This window comes from Bos mutus, chromosome 28, assembly GCF_027580195.1.
Source record: "Bos mutus isolate GX-2022 chromosome 28, NWIPB_WYAK_1.1, whole genome shotgun sequence".
Taxonomy (NCBI): domain Eukaryota; kingdom Metazoa; phylum Chordata; class Mammalia; order Artiodactyla; family Bovidae; genus Bos; species Bos mutus.
Window position 1 is genome coordinate 4927043 of NC_091644.1, and position 17021 is coordinate 4944063.

Genomic DNA, 17021 nt, shown 5'->3' on the forward strand with positions numbered 1-17021 from the left:
AACCAAATGCCAACACCATGCTGGATTTAATAAAGTTCAACTTAATTAACTGACATAACACATCACTGAACCGGTAGGTTTCTGTCTGTTTTGGAGAAGAGAAAGCTAAGACTCTGATCTATGAAGTGACCACCTAAGATCACACAGACAGCAAGCTACTATGCTAGCACAGTGCTGAAATCCCATGATTCCCATATTGCAGCAGTGATTCTGCTTTGTCATCCATTCAGACCACCTTTCTTTGTGATAGCTTCAAAATCAAAACTAGAGTTTAGAAATTAATTCTACCTAAACTCTACCTTTGTTTTCTTCAGCATTTTTCCCTAGTTGAAGCTAATTCTGCAACTTGGTCCTACCTGCAAATGTTCTCAAGTGACATGCCTATCTTAGTATCCTGTGTACTATCTCTAACTTCTGTACTTGTCTTTGAGCCACCTGACCCCATGGGAGATGCCCTGAGCATCAGTTTGCTATCCGTTCCTCACTGGGATCACTTGTGATGAGACAATCATCATTTTAATATTTAAATCATTTATTACTTAAAGACCTTAGAGATTTCTTATAATCCTAGATAACTGCCAAGTTATGCCTAGCTCTTTTTCTATTTTGTGTCTATTATAATAAATTTCAATAAGACAATTTCTCTTTCCCCCAAACTTCTCATAACTTGCATTATAAACACATTATTTTCTTTCTATAACAATTAAAATGTGAACAGAACCACATGGCCCCAAATATGCCATAATAAGATACTCACTTTCTAAGGAGATGCCATATCCTTTAGTAGTTATGATTTATATTTAAATGCCCTGGTTACTCTCTAAACACTTGACCTGGGCTTGTTGGAAGAAGTCCAGGTACACAGAGAAGTGAAAACCAATTCAAGGGGTATTTTTCCATCTTTGCTGTGTCATCTTTAATTTTACTGTCATATAAAATTGGACAATTTTAGCAATAATAGTGCCTTCTTTAAAAAAAAATTGTGTCATATAATTAAGAACCATTAACTTCTGTTAGGGGATTTAGTTAAGTCTATATTAAGTTTATTGAAACAAAATGAATGACCTTCCATAATCTTAAAACAGAGTTATGGACCTTGAAGGCAATAAGAAACTACTCTCAGCAACTCTCTGTGGGTATTACTGCATTGTGTGTGGTTTATCACAGATGTTTTTAAAACTTTATGAGAGTTTTTATATAAACTTACTAAAAGGTTTTGGGTTTACAAAGCAACATTAGCTAGTTATAACAAGACACTCACTTTTTAAGGAGATGCTGTATTTTTTAGTAATTATGATTTGTATATTTAAGAATGAATATGTTGCTTAATAAGCAGAAATTAAAACCTAAACACAACCATTAATGACAGTTAAAAAAATAAAAAAAAAGAAACACACGTGTTCTTGGGTTACTGAATACCAAGAACCAATACTATGGATTGGTTGGAAGATGGATGGTTCCATAGTCACTGAACACTAAGAGCAATCACCAGTTCAGTGAAACTATCTCATTTCCACTGCTGAGGATCCTGGAATCGGGGTCCTATTGTACACTGGGTGATCTCACTTCAAATTGTCACTGTATCCCTCTCGTTCTTGGTAGTGCTTGATAGAGCCTTGCTGGTACCCAAATGTGCCACGTGACAATATAAAAGCCCATTGAGGAGCTCATTATCAGCAACATATTTTTCTCCCTGGTTTTACCAGCAGCCTTGTTTTCACTACTTTATTTCTACATCCAGCCATTTCTTCCTCCAGCTCCCAAATGCTCATCTTCATTATTATTTTCCTACTAATTCTAGGTCACCTGAGTCTGTTCCCTTATCCATTCATTCAAGCATTTGTCCAACTCTACTAAGTTCTAGCTAAATGCCAAGTCCTTTACTTATGACGGAGAATCCTAATATGAATGTTTCTACTCTCAAAGAGTTCATGGTCTAGTGTAGGAGACATAAATGAAAAGTAACAACTCAATTTAATCAGTCTGATGATAGAAACACAAAAAGAACAAAAAAAATCAACAGCTAAAATTCAGTTTAAGAAGTTCTATAAGGAAGCTGCCATGAAAAAAAGGGAAGGAAAACCATACAAGATTTTTTAAAACCTGCATCTTAAAGAAAATAAACTCGTACACTAGGTAAGTACTTGAAGTATATACATTGACATACCCACCAAGGTTAAGCAATTTGAGAAAAAATGAAACATATATATAGTTATAAAGTTGAATCTGGAGAGGTGGCTGAAGTTAAGTGAAGATAATGTGTTAAGAAGCTGAACTGTTAACTTGAAATCTATGCAGAACCATTGGAAGTTTAAAAGCGAAGGACTGACTTGATCAGAATTTATTTTACAAAGATGCTTCTGCTGGCAACACAGTTTCTCTCTGGCTTGAAAGAATTCTCCAAGAAAGAAAAAGAAGGTTGCTGTAATAAACTAATGGTCATCAAGACCTGGATATGGCAGAAAGAATACAGAAATGACACCCATTTGAGAAATTTTGGAGGTAAAAGGGAAATAATCTACTTACAGAGTTGTCTGGAGAGTATGGAATAGGTAGGTATTTAGAAGGATCTCAGTTTCTGCTCAGTTACACATAATATTCAGGACACCTCCCTGATGACCCACTGAGCTTCCAATGCAGGGGGCATGGGTTCGAGCCCTGGCTGGGGAACCAAGATCCCACATGCCTTGAAGTGCAGCCAAGAAATAAAAATAAATAAATAAAATAAAAAGTGAAATTCAAAGAGAAAGAGGACGGGATGAATAGAGAACAGGGAACTTTTAGTACAGTGAAGCTATTTGTGTGCTACCATGATACTGGATACATCTCATTATACATTTATCAAAATCTACGTATCGCACAATACAGGAATGAGCCCTAGGTAGACTATGACCTTCAGTGAATAACAATGTATCACTGTCAGCTCAGCAAATGTACCACATTAATGCAAAATAATAATAATAGTTCTGAAAGAGATGGGAACACCAGACTACTTGACCTGCCTCCTGAGAAATCTGTATGCAGGTCAGGAAGCAACAGTTAGAACAACTGGATATGGAACAACAGACTGGTTCCAAATAGGAAAAGGAGTATGTCAAGGCTATATATTGTCACCCTGCTTATTTAACTTATATGCAGAGTACATCATGAGAAATGCTGGGCTGGAAGAAGCACAAGCTAGAATCAAGATTGCTGGGAGAAGTATCAATAAACTAAGATATGCAGATGACACTACCCTTATGGCAGAAAGTGAAGAAGAACTAAAGAGCCTCTTGATGAAAGTGAAAGAGGAGAGTAAAAAAGTTGGCTTAAAGCTTAACATTCAGAAAACTAAGATCATGGCATCTGGTCCCATCACTTCATGGCAAACAGATGGAGAAACAGTGGAAACAGTGTCAGACTTTATTTTGGGGGGTTGCAAAATCACTGCAGACTGTGACTGCAGCCATGAAATTAAAAGACAGTTTCTCCTTGGAAGGAAAGTTATGACCAACCTAGACAGCATATTAAAAAGCAGAGACATTACTTTGCCAACAAAGGTCCATCTAGTCAAGGCTATGGTTTTTCCAGTAGTCATGTATGGATGTGAGAGTTGGACTATAAAGAAAGCTGAGTACCAAAGAATTGATGCTTTTGAACTGTGGTGTTGGAGAAGACTCTTGAGAGTCCCTTGGATTGTAAGGAGATCCAACCAGTCCATCCTAAAGGAAATCAGTCCTGAATATTCATTGGCAGGACTGATGTTGAAGCTGAAACCCCAATACCTTGGCCACCTGATGCAAAGAGCTGACTCATTGGAAAAGCCCCTGATGCTGGGAAAGATTGAGGGCAGGAGGAAAAGGGGACGACAGAGGATGAGATGGTTGGATGGCATCACCGACTCAATAGGCATGAGTTAGAGTGAACTCTGGGAGTTAATGATGGACAGGGAGGCCTGGCATGCTGCAGTCCATGGGGTCGCAAAGAGTCAGACACGACTGAGCAACTGAACTGAACTGAGCTGAATAATAATTGGGGAAATTGGGGGAGAGGGTATTTGGAAACTGTCTATACTTTCCACTCAATTTTCCTGGAAACTTAAAACCATTCAAGAACACAGTCTAGTTTTCAAAATTAGAAGGTGTGAGAAATTGCAATTTGAGTCCCTGGGGCATGACGCTTTAGGGTAGCCATAGAGAAGGATCATCTTCTTGAACAGTCTATACAATAAGCCTGAGGAAGCCCTGTCTCTACATTTATTTAGGATCCCAACACCGGCTTCAGCAAACTGGGTTCCAAGCCTTTCATGTTTCTTTCACCACATGATGCTTTAGCTCTGGAGGTGACAGGAAAGAAACAAAAATGCACCCTATTACAGGAGTGGTACAATTCATTTCCCCCTCATGAAACCAGTTTTCCTGAATTATATCAAGTTTGCTAATACATTGCACACTCATAAGCCTGAGTCTGAATACAAATGCTACAGCCAGTTTGTGCCTGTGGATGATTTATCACAGCCATAAAAATCTGGAGCTTTTCAATCCAGGAATCGCATGGTTCCAACGTGAAGCAGCGCACAGACTGCAGGCTGCATTTCCTGCGATGCTGATGGGTCCATGAGTACAGGAGCAACAGAGGAATAAAAAGGACAACGAGAAAAAAATCAAAGATACAGAAAATCTCCAATGTGACCTTTAGTAAAAGGTATTCTATTAACACTTTCCCCAGCAGGAGACAGACTTGTATATCTAACATAAGCCTTTGCCCTCAAGATAAAAAGAAAGAAAGAAAAACAAACAGAAAACAAAGCCAGCTCCTTTGCATACAGATCTATACATGGAGTGTGACCCAAAGTACAGGGAGCACAGAACATATTACATCAGAGTTTAGGAGTGACATTCCTCATCCCCAGCTGCTGCAGACACACTCCTAGGGGTGTGCAGTTCATCATCTCCCAAGGGTGTTCATTCAACTTCAGATAGGTTTGACACCAGGAAGGGACATTTTGTTGCTGAGCTAAACTCTCTATCTTGACTAATCCGACTCAAAGTTCCCCATTCCCTATATATTAACAAAGAGAACAAATTTTCCTTCAAAAATTAATTCAGTCATTTACTATATATTAGGCATGCATAGTTTACGCTATGGACTGAATGCTGTGTCCTGGCTCTCCCCTCAAATTCACCTGTTGAATCCCTCATCTCTGATGTGATGATATTTGGAGGTGGGTCTGTAGCTCAGATGGTAAAGAATCTGCCTGCAACACAGAAGACCCAGGTTCAGTCCCTGGGTTGGGAGGATCCTCAGGAGAAGGAAATGGTAATCCACTCCAGTACTCTTGCCTGGAGAATCCCATGGACAGAGGAGCCTGGCGGGCTACAGTCCATGAGGTCGCACAGAGTCAGACATGACTAACTAACACTACACTACACTACTACAGGGTCATGAGGGTGGAGCCCCTTGATGAGATCAGTGACCTTATACAAAAAGAAAAGAGACCAGTGGTCCCTCTCTCTCCATCACACAGAGAGAAGAAGGTCATCTGCAAGCCCTGGAAGAAGACTCTCACCAAGAACCAACCCGCTGGCACTGAGATCTTGGACTTCCCAGCTCCTAGAGCTGTGAGAAATAAATTCGTATTGTTTAGGTCACCCGGTCTATGATATTTTGTTATGGCAGCTGACCTGTGCTAGACACTGTGCCAAGGGTTGGTTATACAATGGGGAACAAACAAACTCAGTATCCAGATCCAAGGAATTTCTGATCTAGAAAGATGGATGCATCGTAGCAAACAGTAAACACATAAACTCATTTATACACGATGTGACAATTGCTAAGAAAGAAAAGTACTGAAGTATATGAAAGAGAAAAACAGAAAAGGGTGATGTAATTTGAGGAGTACCCAGGAAGGGCCACTATGAAGAGGTGACATTTGAGTAGAGACTTGAAAAATGAGTCAGTGTTGGCTAGGTCAAAAGCATGGAAGAGCATCCCCAAAATAACTAGCTTAGTGAAGGCCATGGAGCAGAAAATTAACTGTAATCTTCAAGGAGCACTGTGAAGCCAGGAAAGCAAGAGCACTAAGAAAAAAGATTAAATACAGTTAGACAGAGGACGGGAGAAGGCAATGGCACCCCACTCCAGTACTCTTGCCTGGAGAATCCCATGGACGGAGGAGCCTGGTAGGCTGCAGACCATGGGGTCACTAAGAGTGGACACGACTGAGCGACTTCACTTTCACTTTTCCCTTTCATGCATTGGAGAAGGAAATGGCAACCCACTCAGTGTTCTTGCCTGGAGAATCCCAGGGACCGGGGAGCCTAGTGGGCCGCCGTCTATGGGGTCGCACAGTCGGACACGACTGAAGCGACTTAGCAGCAGCAGCAGCAGCAGACAGAGGACATGCAGAATGCCCCTACAGCTTTGTAGAAAGTCAGAAATCACGTAGTGCCAGTCTTCCAACTTTGTTCTTTTTCAAAATTCTGTTCCTCATTCATCTTTTCCAGTTCTATGTTCTGAAGTCTGCTGGAGTTTTAATGGATATTGTATTGAACCTGTAGCTCAATTAGGAAGATTCGCCCTCTCAACAGTATTGAGAATTCAAATCCATGAATATTGGATATCTTTCCACTTATTTAGATTTTTAATTTTTCTTGATGACATTTTCCACTAAATTTTCTGCTAAGAGTTTAATATTTATACACTTTAAAAAATATTCCTATGAACTTTATACCTTTGGGAATATTGTAATTTTTTTTTTAATTTGTCTTCCAATTGTTGGTTTACTAGTAGGTAAAAACATAATTGGTTTTTATATAGGGATTTTGTTTCTGGAAACTTATGAAGATTTATTTATTAGACAATTTTATTAGAAGACTGTTAGGATTTTTCACAAAGATGATGATGTCATCAGAAAATAGACAGTGGAATTTCTCAAGTCTGTGAAAGTGAAAGTGTCTGTGGTGCAGTCATGTCCAGCTCTTTGTAATCCCAAGGATTGTGGCCCACCAGGTTCCTCTGTCCATGGGATTCTCCAGACAGGAATACTGGAGTGGGTTGCATTCCTTTCTCTAGGGGATCTTTCCGACTCAGGGATCGAACCCGGGTCTTCTGCATTACAGGTAGATTCTTTACTGTCTGAGCCACCAGGGAAGACCCTTCTCACGTCTATACAACTTTACTTCTTTTATTGCTTGTTGGCCACACAAGGGCCTGAAATATTATGTTAGGGAAAAAGCATCATTAAATCTGTTGTTACTAGTCAGTTATCTGTTTGTGCCTGTTATCAGGGTATGGAAATTTCTTTTTATATATTTATTCATTAATCATGAATGGGAATTTATTTTGTCAGATTATTTTCTGCATCATTTGAGGTGATCACATATGTGATTTTTGTCCTTGATTTTTTTTGTGTTGAATCACATTAATTGGCTCTCAAATATTGAAACAAGTTATATTCCAAGGATAAGACTGTGATGGAATATGATGTATTATCCTGTTTATATATTTGTAGATTCAATGTGCTACCATTTTGGTGAGGATATTACATCTAAGTTCATAGGGGATATTGGGCAGTGACTTTCTTTTCTTGTAATATCTTTTTTGGCTTTTGGTATCAGAATTATATCAGTTTCATTAAATGAATTAAAAAACATTTTCTCCCTATCTTCTGAAAGAGTTTACAATTAGTGTTATTTAATTGAGTGTTGGCTAGAACATACCATTGATGCTATCTGGGCCTGGAATTTCATTTGTAGTGAGGCTTACAAATCTAATATCTTTAATAGATTTATCAATATTCATATTTTCTTTTTTTTAATCAGTTTTCATAAACTGTTTTTAAACAAATGTATCCATTTCATTAAGCTGTTAAATTTACTGGGACAAAGGTGTTCATAATATCATCTTACTATTCACTTAATGTTTAAAAGATCTATGGTGAAATCCCCACTTTCAATCCTGATATTAATACTTTCAGTTTTTTCCAATTTTTCTTGAATAGTCTTGCTTGAGGTTTATTAGCTTTATTAAACTTATCAAACAACCAAATCAAATTAAGACTTTGCTAATTTTCTGTGTTGTTAAACATACTCTATGTCTTTCTTAAAAGTTGCTTTGAGTTTAGCCTGTTCTTATTTTTTTAATCTTTTTTGAGAAGGAAACTAAGATCTCAAATTTAAGCATTTTTTGTTACTTATTAGGCATTTAAGGCTATAAACATTCCTTTAAGCATGGTTTTACCTGCATTCCACACATTTTGATATGTTGTATTTTCATTATCACTTACTTAGAAGTATGTTTTTACATTTATGATTTTTTCTTTGACCCATAGGTTTAGAATTATGCTATTTAAATTTCATTGGGAATTTTCTAGTTTTTTTTAAATGATTTCTATTTTAACTTAATTATAGTGCTAGAACATACTTCGTCAGATTTTGAAATTGACTGCGACTGAGATTTAACTCCATGGCCCAATGAACGCTGCGTCTTGGTGAATGCATACTTGAAAAAGATGTGTGCTCTGCAATTGTTGGGCAGTGTTCTGTAAACATCAATTATGTCACATGGGTTGACAGTGTTATTTAGATGTTCCACAACCTTATTAGGGTTTCCCTGGTGGCACAGATGGTAAAAAATCCTCCTGCAATGGGGGAGACCTGGATGTGCTCCCTGGGTTGGGAAGATCCTCTGGAGGAGGGCATGGCAACACGCTCCAGCTCCAGTATTCTTGCCTGGAGGATTCCCATGGACACATGAGCCTGGCAGGCTACAGTTCATGGGGTGATAACTGACGGACACGACTGACCGACTAAGCACAGCACAGCATATAGCCTTATAAGGTGTTTTTTTTTGTTTTTGCTTATTCGTTATGTCAAGTTCTAAGAGAATGAAATTAAAATTTGGACTATATTAGATGTTTCTATTTGTCCTATTGTATTTTTCATTTTAAAAAATCATTTTGTATAATAACAGAGCCTCGAATCTGATACAATAATTCAGAAATATAAAACAAATAACTACAAAAGTTAGGAGATACTGGAACAGCATTTCCTCAGAAAAAGCTACTAACTCTGTATCATTCTGATGTGGACACCTATAGTCATCTGGGGTGAAATGTGAAGACGGGCCAGTGATCCAGCCAAGGGTGGAAAGACTTGTCAAATTTTATATCATAAACTTGGATGTTTGTCACATGGTATAAACATATTTGGAATTATTCTTTTATCACTATGTCATCCCCTATAATACTGTAAGGCATAAAGTCTACTTTGTCTAATATTGAGATGGTCTCTTATACTTTTATAACAGTCTCTTATATATACAATTTGCATGGTATATCTTTTCTTTCTTTCTCAATCCACCTGTTCAGTTCAGTGCAGTTCAGCTGCTCAGTCGTGTCCAACTCTTTGCAACTCCATGAATCACAGCACAACAGGCCTCCCTGTCCATCACCGACTCCCGGAGTATATCCAAACTCATGTCCATTGAGTCGGTGATGCCATTGAACCATCTCATCCTCTGTCGTCCCCTTCTCCTCCTGCCCTCAATCTTTCCCAACATCAGGGTCTTTTCAAATAAGTCAGCACTTTGCATCAGTTGGTCAAAGTATTGGTGTTTCAACTTCAACATTAGTCCTTACAAAGAAATCCCAGGGCTGATCTCCTTCAGAATGGTCTGGTTGGATCTCCTTGCAGTCCAAGAGACTCTCAAGAGTCTTCTCCAGCACCACAGTTCAAAAGCATCAATTCTTCAGCACTCAACTTTCTTTATAGTTCAACTCTCACATCCATACATGACTACTGGAAAAACCATAGCCTTGACTAGATGGACCTTTGTTGGCAAAGTAATGTCTCTGCTTTTTAATATGCTGTCTAGATTGGTCATAACTTTGCATCCAAGGAGTAAGCATCTTTTAATTTCATGGCTGCAATCACCATCTGCAGTGATTTTGGAGCCCCAAAAAATAAAGTCTGACACTGTTTCCACTGTTTCCCCATCTATTTGCCATGAAGTGATGGGACCAGATGCCATGATCTTAGTTTTCTGAATGCTGAGCTTTAAGCCAACTTTTCACTCTCCTCTTTCACTTCCATCAAGAGGCTCTTTGCTGCTGCTGCTAAGTTGCTTCAGTCGTGTCCGACTCTGTGTGACCCCATAGATGGCAGCCCACTAGGCTCCTCTGTCCCTGGGATTCTCCAGGCAAGAATACTGGAGTGGGTTGCCATTTCCTTTTCCAATGCATGAAAGTGAAAAGTGAAAAGTGAAGTTGCTCAGTCGTGCCCGACTCTTAGTGACCCCATGGACTGCAGCCTACCAGGCTCCTCCATCCATGGGATTTTCCAGGCAAGAGTACTGGAGTGGGGTGCCACTGCCTTCTCCTTTAGGTCTTCTATACTTTCTGCCATAAGGGTGGTGTCATCTGCATATCTGAGGTTATTGATATTTCTCCCAGCAATCTTGATTCCAGTTGTGCTTCATCCAGCCCAGCGTTTCTCATGATGTACTCTGCATATAAGTTAAATAAGCAGGGTGATGATATACAGTCTTGACATACTCCTTTTCCTATTTGGAACCAGTCTGTTGTTTCATGTCCAGTTCTAACTGTTGCTTCCTGACCTGCATACAGGTTTCTCAAGAGGCAGGTCAGGTGGTCTGGTATTCCCATCTCTTTCAGAATTTTGCACAGTTTATTGTGATCCACACAGTCAAAGGCTTTGGCATAGTCAATAAAGCAGAAATAGATGTTTTTCTGGAACTGTCTTGCTTTTTCGATGATCCAGCAGATGTTGGTAATTTGATCTCTGGTTCCTCTGCCTTTTCTAAAACCAGCTTGAACATCAGGAAGTTCACGGTTCACATATTGCTGAAGCCTGGCTTGGAGAATTTTGAGCATTACTTTGCTAGCATGTGAAATGAGTGCAATTGTGTGGTAGTGTGAGCATTCTTTGGCATTGCCTTTCTTTGGGATTGGAATGAACACTGACCTTTTCCAGTCCTGTGGCCACTGTTGAGTTTTCCAAATTTGCTGACATATTGAATGCAGCACTTTCACAGCATCATCTTTTAGGATTTGAAATAGCTCAGCTGGAATTCCATCACCTCCACTAGCTTTGTTCGTAGTGATGCTTTCTAAGGCCCACTTGACTTCACATTCCAGGATGTCTGGCTCTAGGTCAGTGATCACACCATCGTGATTATCTGGGTCATGAATATCTTTTTTGTATAGTTCTTCTGTGTATTCTTGCCACCTCTTCTTAATATCATCTGCTTCTGTTAGGTCCATATCATTTCTGTTCTTTATTGAGCCCAACTTTACATGAAATGTTCCATTGGTATCTCTAATTTTCTTGAAGAGATCTCTAGTCTTTGCTATTCTATTGTTTTCCTCTATTTCTTTGCATTGATCACTGAGGAAGGCTTTCTTATCTCTCTTTGCTATTCTTTGGAACTCTGCATTCAAATGGGTATATCTTTCCTTTTCTCCTTTGCTTTTAACAGCTATTTGTTAGGCCTCCTCAGACAGCCATTTTGCATTTTTGCATTTCTTTTTCTTGAGGATGGTCTTGATCCCTGTTTCCTGTACAATGTCATGAACCTCTGTCCATAGTTCCTCAGGCACTCTGTCTATCAGACCTAATCCCTTAAATCTATTTCTCACTTCCACTGTACAGTCATAAGGGATTTCATTTAGGTCATACCTGAATGGTCTAATGGTTTTCCCCACTTTCTTCAATTTAAGTCTGAATTTGGCAATCTACCTGTGTTTATGTTAAAAATGCTGTAAACAGCAGATTTTTCCAGTTTTATAGCTGTTAATGATAGGAGGTCTAGTCAGATACCTGTAACTTATCATGGCATGTGGAGTAAGTCTCATATTCTTTGTCTTGAGTACCATTAATATGCACCACCTTTCTTTTCCAGTTTGTGGTACCCTGAAGGCAGGAACTGATGGATAGCTCTATTAAAATGCATTTGTTAGTTGCAGCCAATCGCTTCAGGCTATTAGGATTTCATAGATCACTTTTTTTCTAATTGTTGGCAGAGCTGTCCAAACTTTAATGTGAATAAAAATCACTTGGAGACCTACTTAGATACAAATTCTGGTTCGTGAGATCTGAGGTAAGGACTGAGAGCCTTATGCCAGCAATACTGGTCTGGGTCCACACAATGAATAGCATGGATGTGTAAGTCTTGCTATCTCACCAAGAGTCAACCAGTATGCTTCTCTGTCACAGCATACTAACTTGTATGATTTGATGGTGAAAAGTGAATATGTGAAAGTGTGAAGCTAGCACATGTAATAAAGTAGAGGACAGTGGGACCGGAGGCAACCTGAAGAGTGTTACCATCACCAAAGTCATTCAGATTTAAATACTCAGCATACAAAGCTGCCAAAAACCCCTACAAACTTGCAAAGTAAATTCAGGTCACATCCAACTGTTTATGATTCCTGTTCAATGTCTTACTCCACAAATGAATTTTAAAAATGGAAACCTCACATCCAAATTTACAAAACGGAAAATGACAAAACTTTCAGAAAAACAAACAAAATATCCAAGATTATCTTCAGGTCTACGACCTGGCAGAGTTAGACAACACCAAAAGCATGATTCACAAAAGAATAAATGTGTAAATTGAACCTCATAAAAATTACAAACTTTTCTTTGTGAAAGACTTTGTTAAGAACTTGAAAAACAAACTTCAGAGCAGGGGGAAATATTTGCAAACCATACATCTGGCAAGGAACCAGTGTCTAAAATATATAAAGAACTTTCAAAATTCAACGTTAATAAACAATCCAGTGAGAAAATGGGCAAAATACATAAAGATATATTTCATCAAAGAAAATACAGCAATAAGCACAGGAAAAGGAATTCACTATAATTAGTCATTAGGGGAGCAAAAAGCCACAGTGCACTATCACATCATGACTGCTGCTGCTGCTGCTGCTAAGTCGCTTCAGTCATGTCCGACTCTGTGCCACAGATGGCAGCCCACCAGGCTCCCCCGTCCCTGGGATTCTCCAGGCAAGAATACTGGAGTGGGTTGCCATTTCCTTCTCCAATGCATGAAAGTGAAAAGTGAAAGTGAAGTCGCCCAGTCGTGTCGGACTCTAGTGACCCCATGGACTGCAGCCTACCAGGCTCCTCCGTCCATGGGATTTTCCAGGCAAGAGTACTGGAGTGGGGTGCCATTGCCTTCTCCCACATCATGACTACCAGAAGGTAAAGTAAAAAAACACTGATACACTAAATACTGGCAAAGATGCAAAGAAACTAGATCATTTCTACATCCATAGTAGTAATTTAAAGTGACAGTTACTCTAGAAAGCAGTTTGATCATTTTTTTTTTATAAAACTCAACATGCTATTACCATGAGATACAGCAATTGCATTCTTAGATATGTATTACCCATTAATGAAAATGCATGTTCACACAAAAACCTTCACACAAATATGCACAATGGCTTTTTTCTTAATTGCCCCAAACTGGAAAAAACCTAGATATCCTTCAATGGGGGGATTGTTAAATAAATTGTGTTACATTAGATTCTACTGAGCAACGAAAAGCAATGAGCTATTAATACACATAACAATTCGAAAGAATCGCCAGAGAATTATACTGAAAGAAAAAGCTAATCCTCAAAGTGTGATTCTATTTATACACTACATATTTGAAATGACAAATTTCAGAGACAGAGAGCACATTAGTGTCTGCTAGGTGTTAAGAATGGGACAAGAGGCAAAGAAGTGCGAAGGAGGTGGGTGTGGTTATAAAAGAACAACACAAGGAATTCTTGTAGAAACAAAATCATCATACTTAGTATCTTTACTGTGGTGGTGGATACACAAATCCACGTATACAATAAGACTGTACAGAATCAAATGCATACACACACACACAGAGAAATGAGTACAAGGATGAGATGAGAAATTTGAATAGAATCAGTCAATTGGATCAATGTTCATATCCTGGTTTTGCAATATGCTACCATTGGGTGAAACTGGCTAAATGATATTCTGAGATCTCTCTGCATTATTACTTATAATTGCAAGTTAGTCTACAATTCTCTCAATAAAAATGTCAATTAAAATTAAAACTAGACCATATCATTCTGAATTTTTAATCCTAATCAAGGAATCTCTCCTCTTTCAAATAGGCACTTGGGAGCTACCAAAGCTGGTTGAGTATGGATGACTTGACTAGGATCGTGGATCAAAAGAATTGATATAATGACAGTAAGTATGATGAATTAAAGGAGAAATTACCGAAGGCAGGGACACAGAAAAGCATAATCAGGGATAAAGAAAGAAGTGATATTGAGGTTGATATTGCACTCAAAGAAGTGTGGACTAAATCTGTGCCACTGGTCAGTTCAGCAACCACATAGCCAGCAGATGTTCATTTTATCCAAGTTCTTTTGTAATTCACACAGTATGTGAGAATCTGATTATAAAGCAAAGGCATTTCTGAGTTATTTCACTATGTTGAACTAATTCTTTTATGCCCTATTTTTAACATTTTGGTTAAAATGAAACGTTTTTAGTTCTTGGTTTCAATAATTTTACAATTTTATAACTGTAAGTGAAATACATTTCCTAATCACTACAATAATTAGCATGTTTTAAAAAATATTTTTTTAGATGTTTGAAGATTGGAGAATTGGAGAAATGTATTAGATTTGTGGTTTTAATGAAATGTTTAGAAAATTTTGATTAAATAAGTTTGTAATCAATATTGAAATGTCTGAGGACATCTCATTTGCTGATTTTTTTATTTTTTGACTTATTAGTTACAGGTAGAATTTAAATGTTCAGAGAATACTAGTCAGTGAATTTATGCATGTATTTAATTGTACATAAAATAAAATCCAACAGGAGTGAAGGTCCTCATGCATTAAAGATTACTACCATCAAACTGCAGATCCAGAGGCAGTCCTTCTCTGCCTCCACGACACCAGGCCACCATGGCCAGGTCTGCATTCTCTCTTTACAGCCTTCTGGAAGGAGTAATGGATCTTACCTTATGGGGTTGTCCATCCTGGACACCGTGAGGAAGGCAGCGAGATTGGCTGTGTAGGAGGAACACACGATAAGAGTGAAGAGCCACCAGCTGCCCATCACAATTCTCATGGCCATGGAGTTCGCTGAGGATTCTCCACCTGCAGGAGACAAGCAAAGGGGATTGGTCTGGGGTTTCTGCTCTCACTCCTATCCCCAGAAATTCTCTGCCCTGCAGCCAGGCATAGGGAACCACCCCTGGTGATGAGCTGAGGATCAAGAAAGTGACTGCCAGCTGCTTATGGTGGACTCTGACAGTTCCGGAAATAAAATCCTAGGACCACCAACCTCAGAAAGGGGTGGAGGACCACAAAATACAGGAAAGCTAGGCTTGGCATTTTTAGTGATAGGATGTTTTTGAAAATGCCAACAGTAGAGTTCTGAATATCAAACTCTTCCCCTTAGAAGATTCTCCTCACTGTGTTGAGAATTTCCAGGGTTGCAACCCTATGTAAGGTCCCTATCCATTTTAAATTCACATGAAACAGTCTCAGGAACTCTGTAAATGTAAAATTGCCTTATACCTAGAGGGTTCTCTAGCTTTCTTTTAAGCCTCAGAAATGAGATGCACCATATCACTTTTATTAACATTCGGCCCTCACTAGATGACTTTTTTCTATGATTTTCAGAAATCACTGTATATGACTTATAGTCCGAAGCTGCCTCTTTGAGGTCAATCGTTCCTCCTCGGTGTCTCAGGGGGTAGCAGAAGAAAGCTCCTTGCTGACTGTTATTATATAACCTCTCGAGCAGATAATACATATTTTGCTATGGTGCAGATAAGTCCAGGACTCACATTAGGAACTTTGCAATTCTGTTGTTTCCCATCAAAACTGTAACTCCCCAACTGCTATCTAGATTTCTCTGAGATAGGAGACTGAATCTCAAGAATGGCTGGAGTATTGCTTCGATGATTGCAAAACAATTGTGATTTTTTAGCCCATGAAGACTTCACATTTAAGCAAGATAGCTTCATTTGACAACCCCGTCTGCATAACAATCAATCTAATGTGGGAGGGGAGGAAAGTGCAAGGCAGAACTAGAAGTTAATTTTATCTAAAGAGGAAAATCAGGACTCAAAGTTCTTTTTTTTTTTAATCATTTCATTTACTTTCTATCTGATAATACGTGGAGTACAGCATGATATTAGGACCATCTTAGAAGTTAAATAAAATTGCATTTAAAATGACTTTGGGAACATGAACCTAAGAATGTCGTCAGTGGACAAGTCCTTCCAGGACCTTGGGGTTACTCCAGCATGCAGAAACCGGGAAGGTACCTTGCTGTACGAAGGCTCCGTAGACAATCCAGATGGCGCTGTGCAAGGTGGCGGAAGCAGAGGGCCGGGGCTGGGCTGCACTCTGAGCCCTCACGGCCTGAATCCGGTTCAACACGAATATCAGCACACCAACCACGGGGATGGCTGCCGCAATGCAAGCCCACACGGCAAAATCAAATGGAGCGAAGAGGGAGAAGATGCTGATTTTCTCCTCGGGCTTCTTGATGAGGATTCCCACCGAGTAGTCCATGTACCGCTTGCTGAAGTCCACAACGCTCTCCCTCTCCGGGGTGATGGTGATGGCGGAGATGGCCAGATCTGCTCTCTGAAAGGCAAACCCATCTGGTCAGAAGGCAGTCCTCAGATTACTCTGGGTTCTACCTTCGCCCAAGGCCTGTCCACTGCCCTTTGGGTTGTTCAGAGGAAAAGGCTGCAAGTGTTGACGCCTCATGACTTTGAACGTTGTAAGGAAAATCCAGCATCAGGTTGTCTGCCATTACCACCTTCAACTTACATATGTCTCCCTAAACCCCAAAAACTCCTGGAAACCACTTCTGGAGGAAAGAGTCTATCACCATTTTCATTTCTGTGTGAATTGTAGGTTTTCTTCAATTTCTTAATGATTCCCTTAGTGAACTATCTTTTTACTTTTACTGGTATTTCCATCTTACTGCCCACCCTTCTCCCCAACCTGTCTTCTG

At 39.2% G+C, this 17021-nt stretch overlaps 1 protein-coding gene across 4 annotated transcripts in view; it reads right to left on the reverse strand.

Moving 5' to 3' along the window:
• GRID1 (glutamate ionotropic receptor delta type subunit 1) overlaps positions 1–17021 on the reverse strand; it is a 687268-nt gene that overhangs the window by 102986 nt on the left and 567261 nt on the right. For all 4 annotated transcript variants that reach the window (XM_070364586.1, XM_070364587.1, XM_070364585.1 and 1 more), the window contains 2 exons: positions 16321–16645; positions 15004–15142 (listed from right to left, as the gene is read on the reverse strand). In XM_070364586.1, the coding sequence (XP_070220687.1) occupies positions 15004–15142; positions 16321–16645 (464 nt within the window). The remainder of the gene's footprint in view (positions 1–15003; positions 15143–16320; positions 16646–17021) is intronic.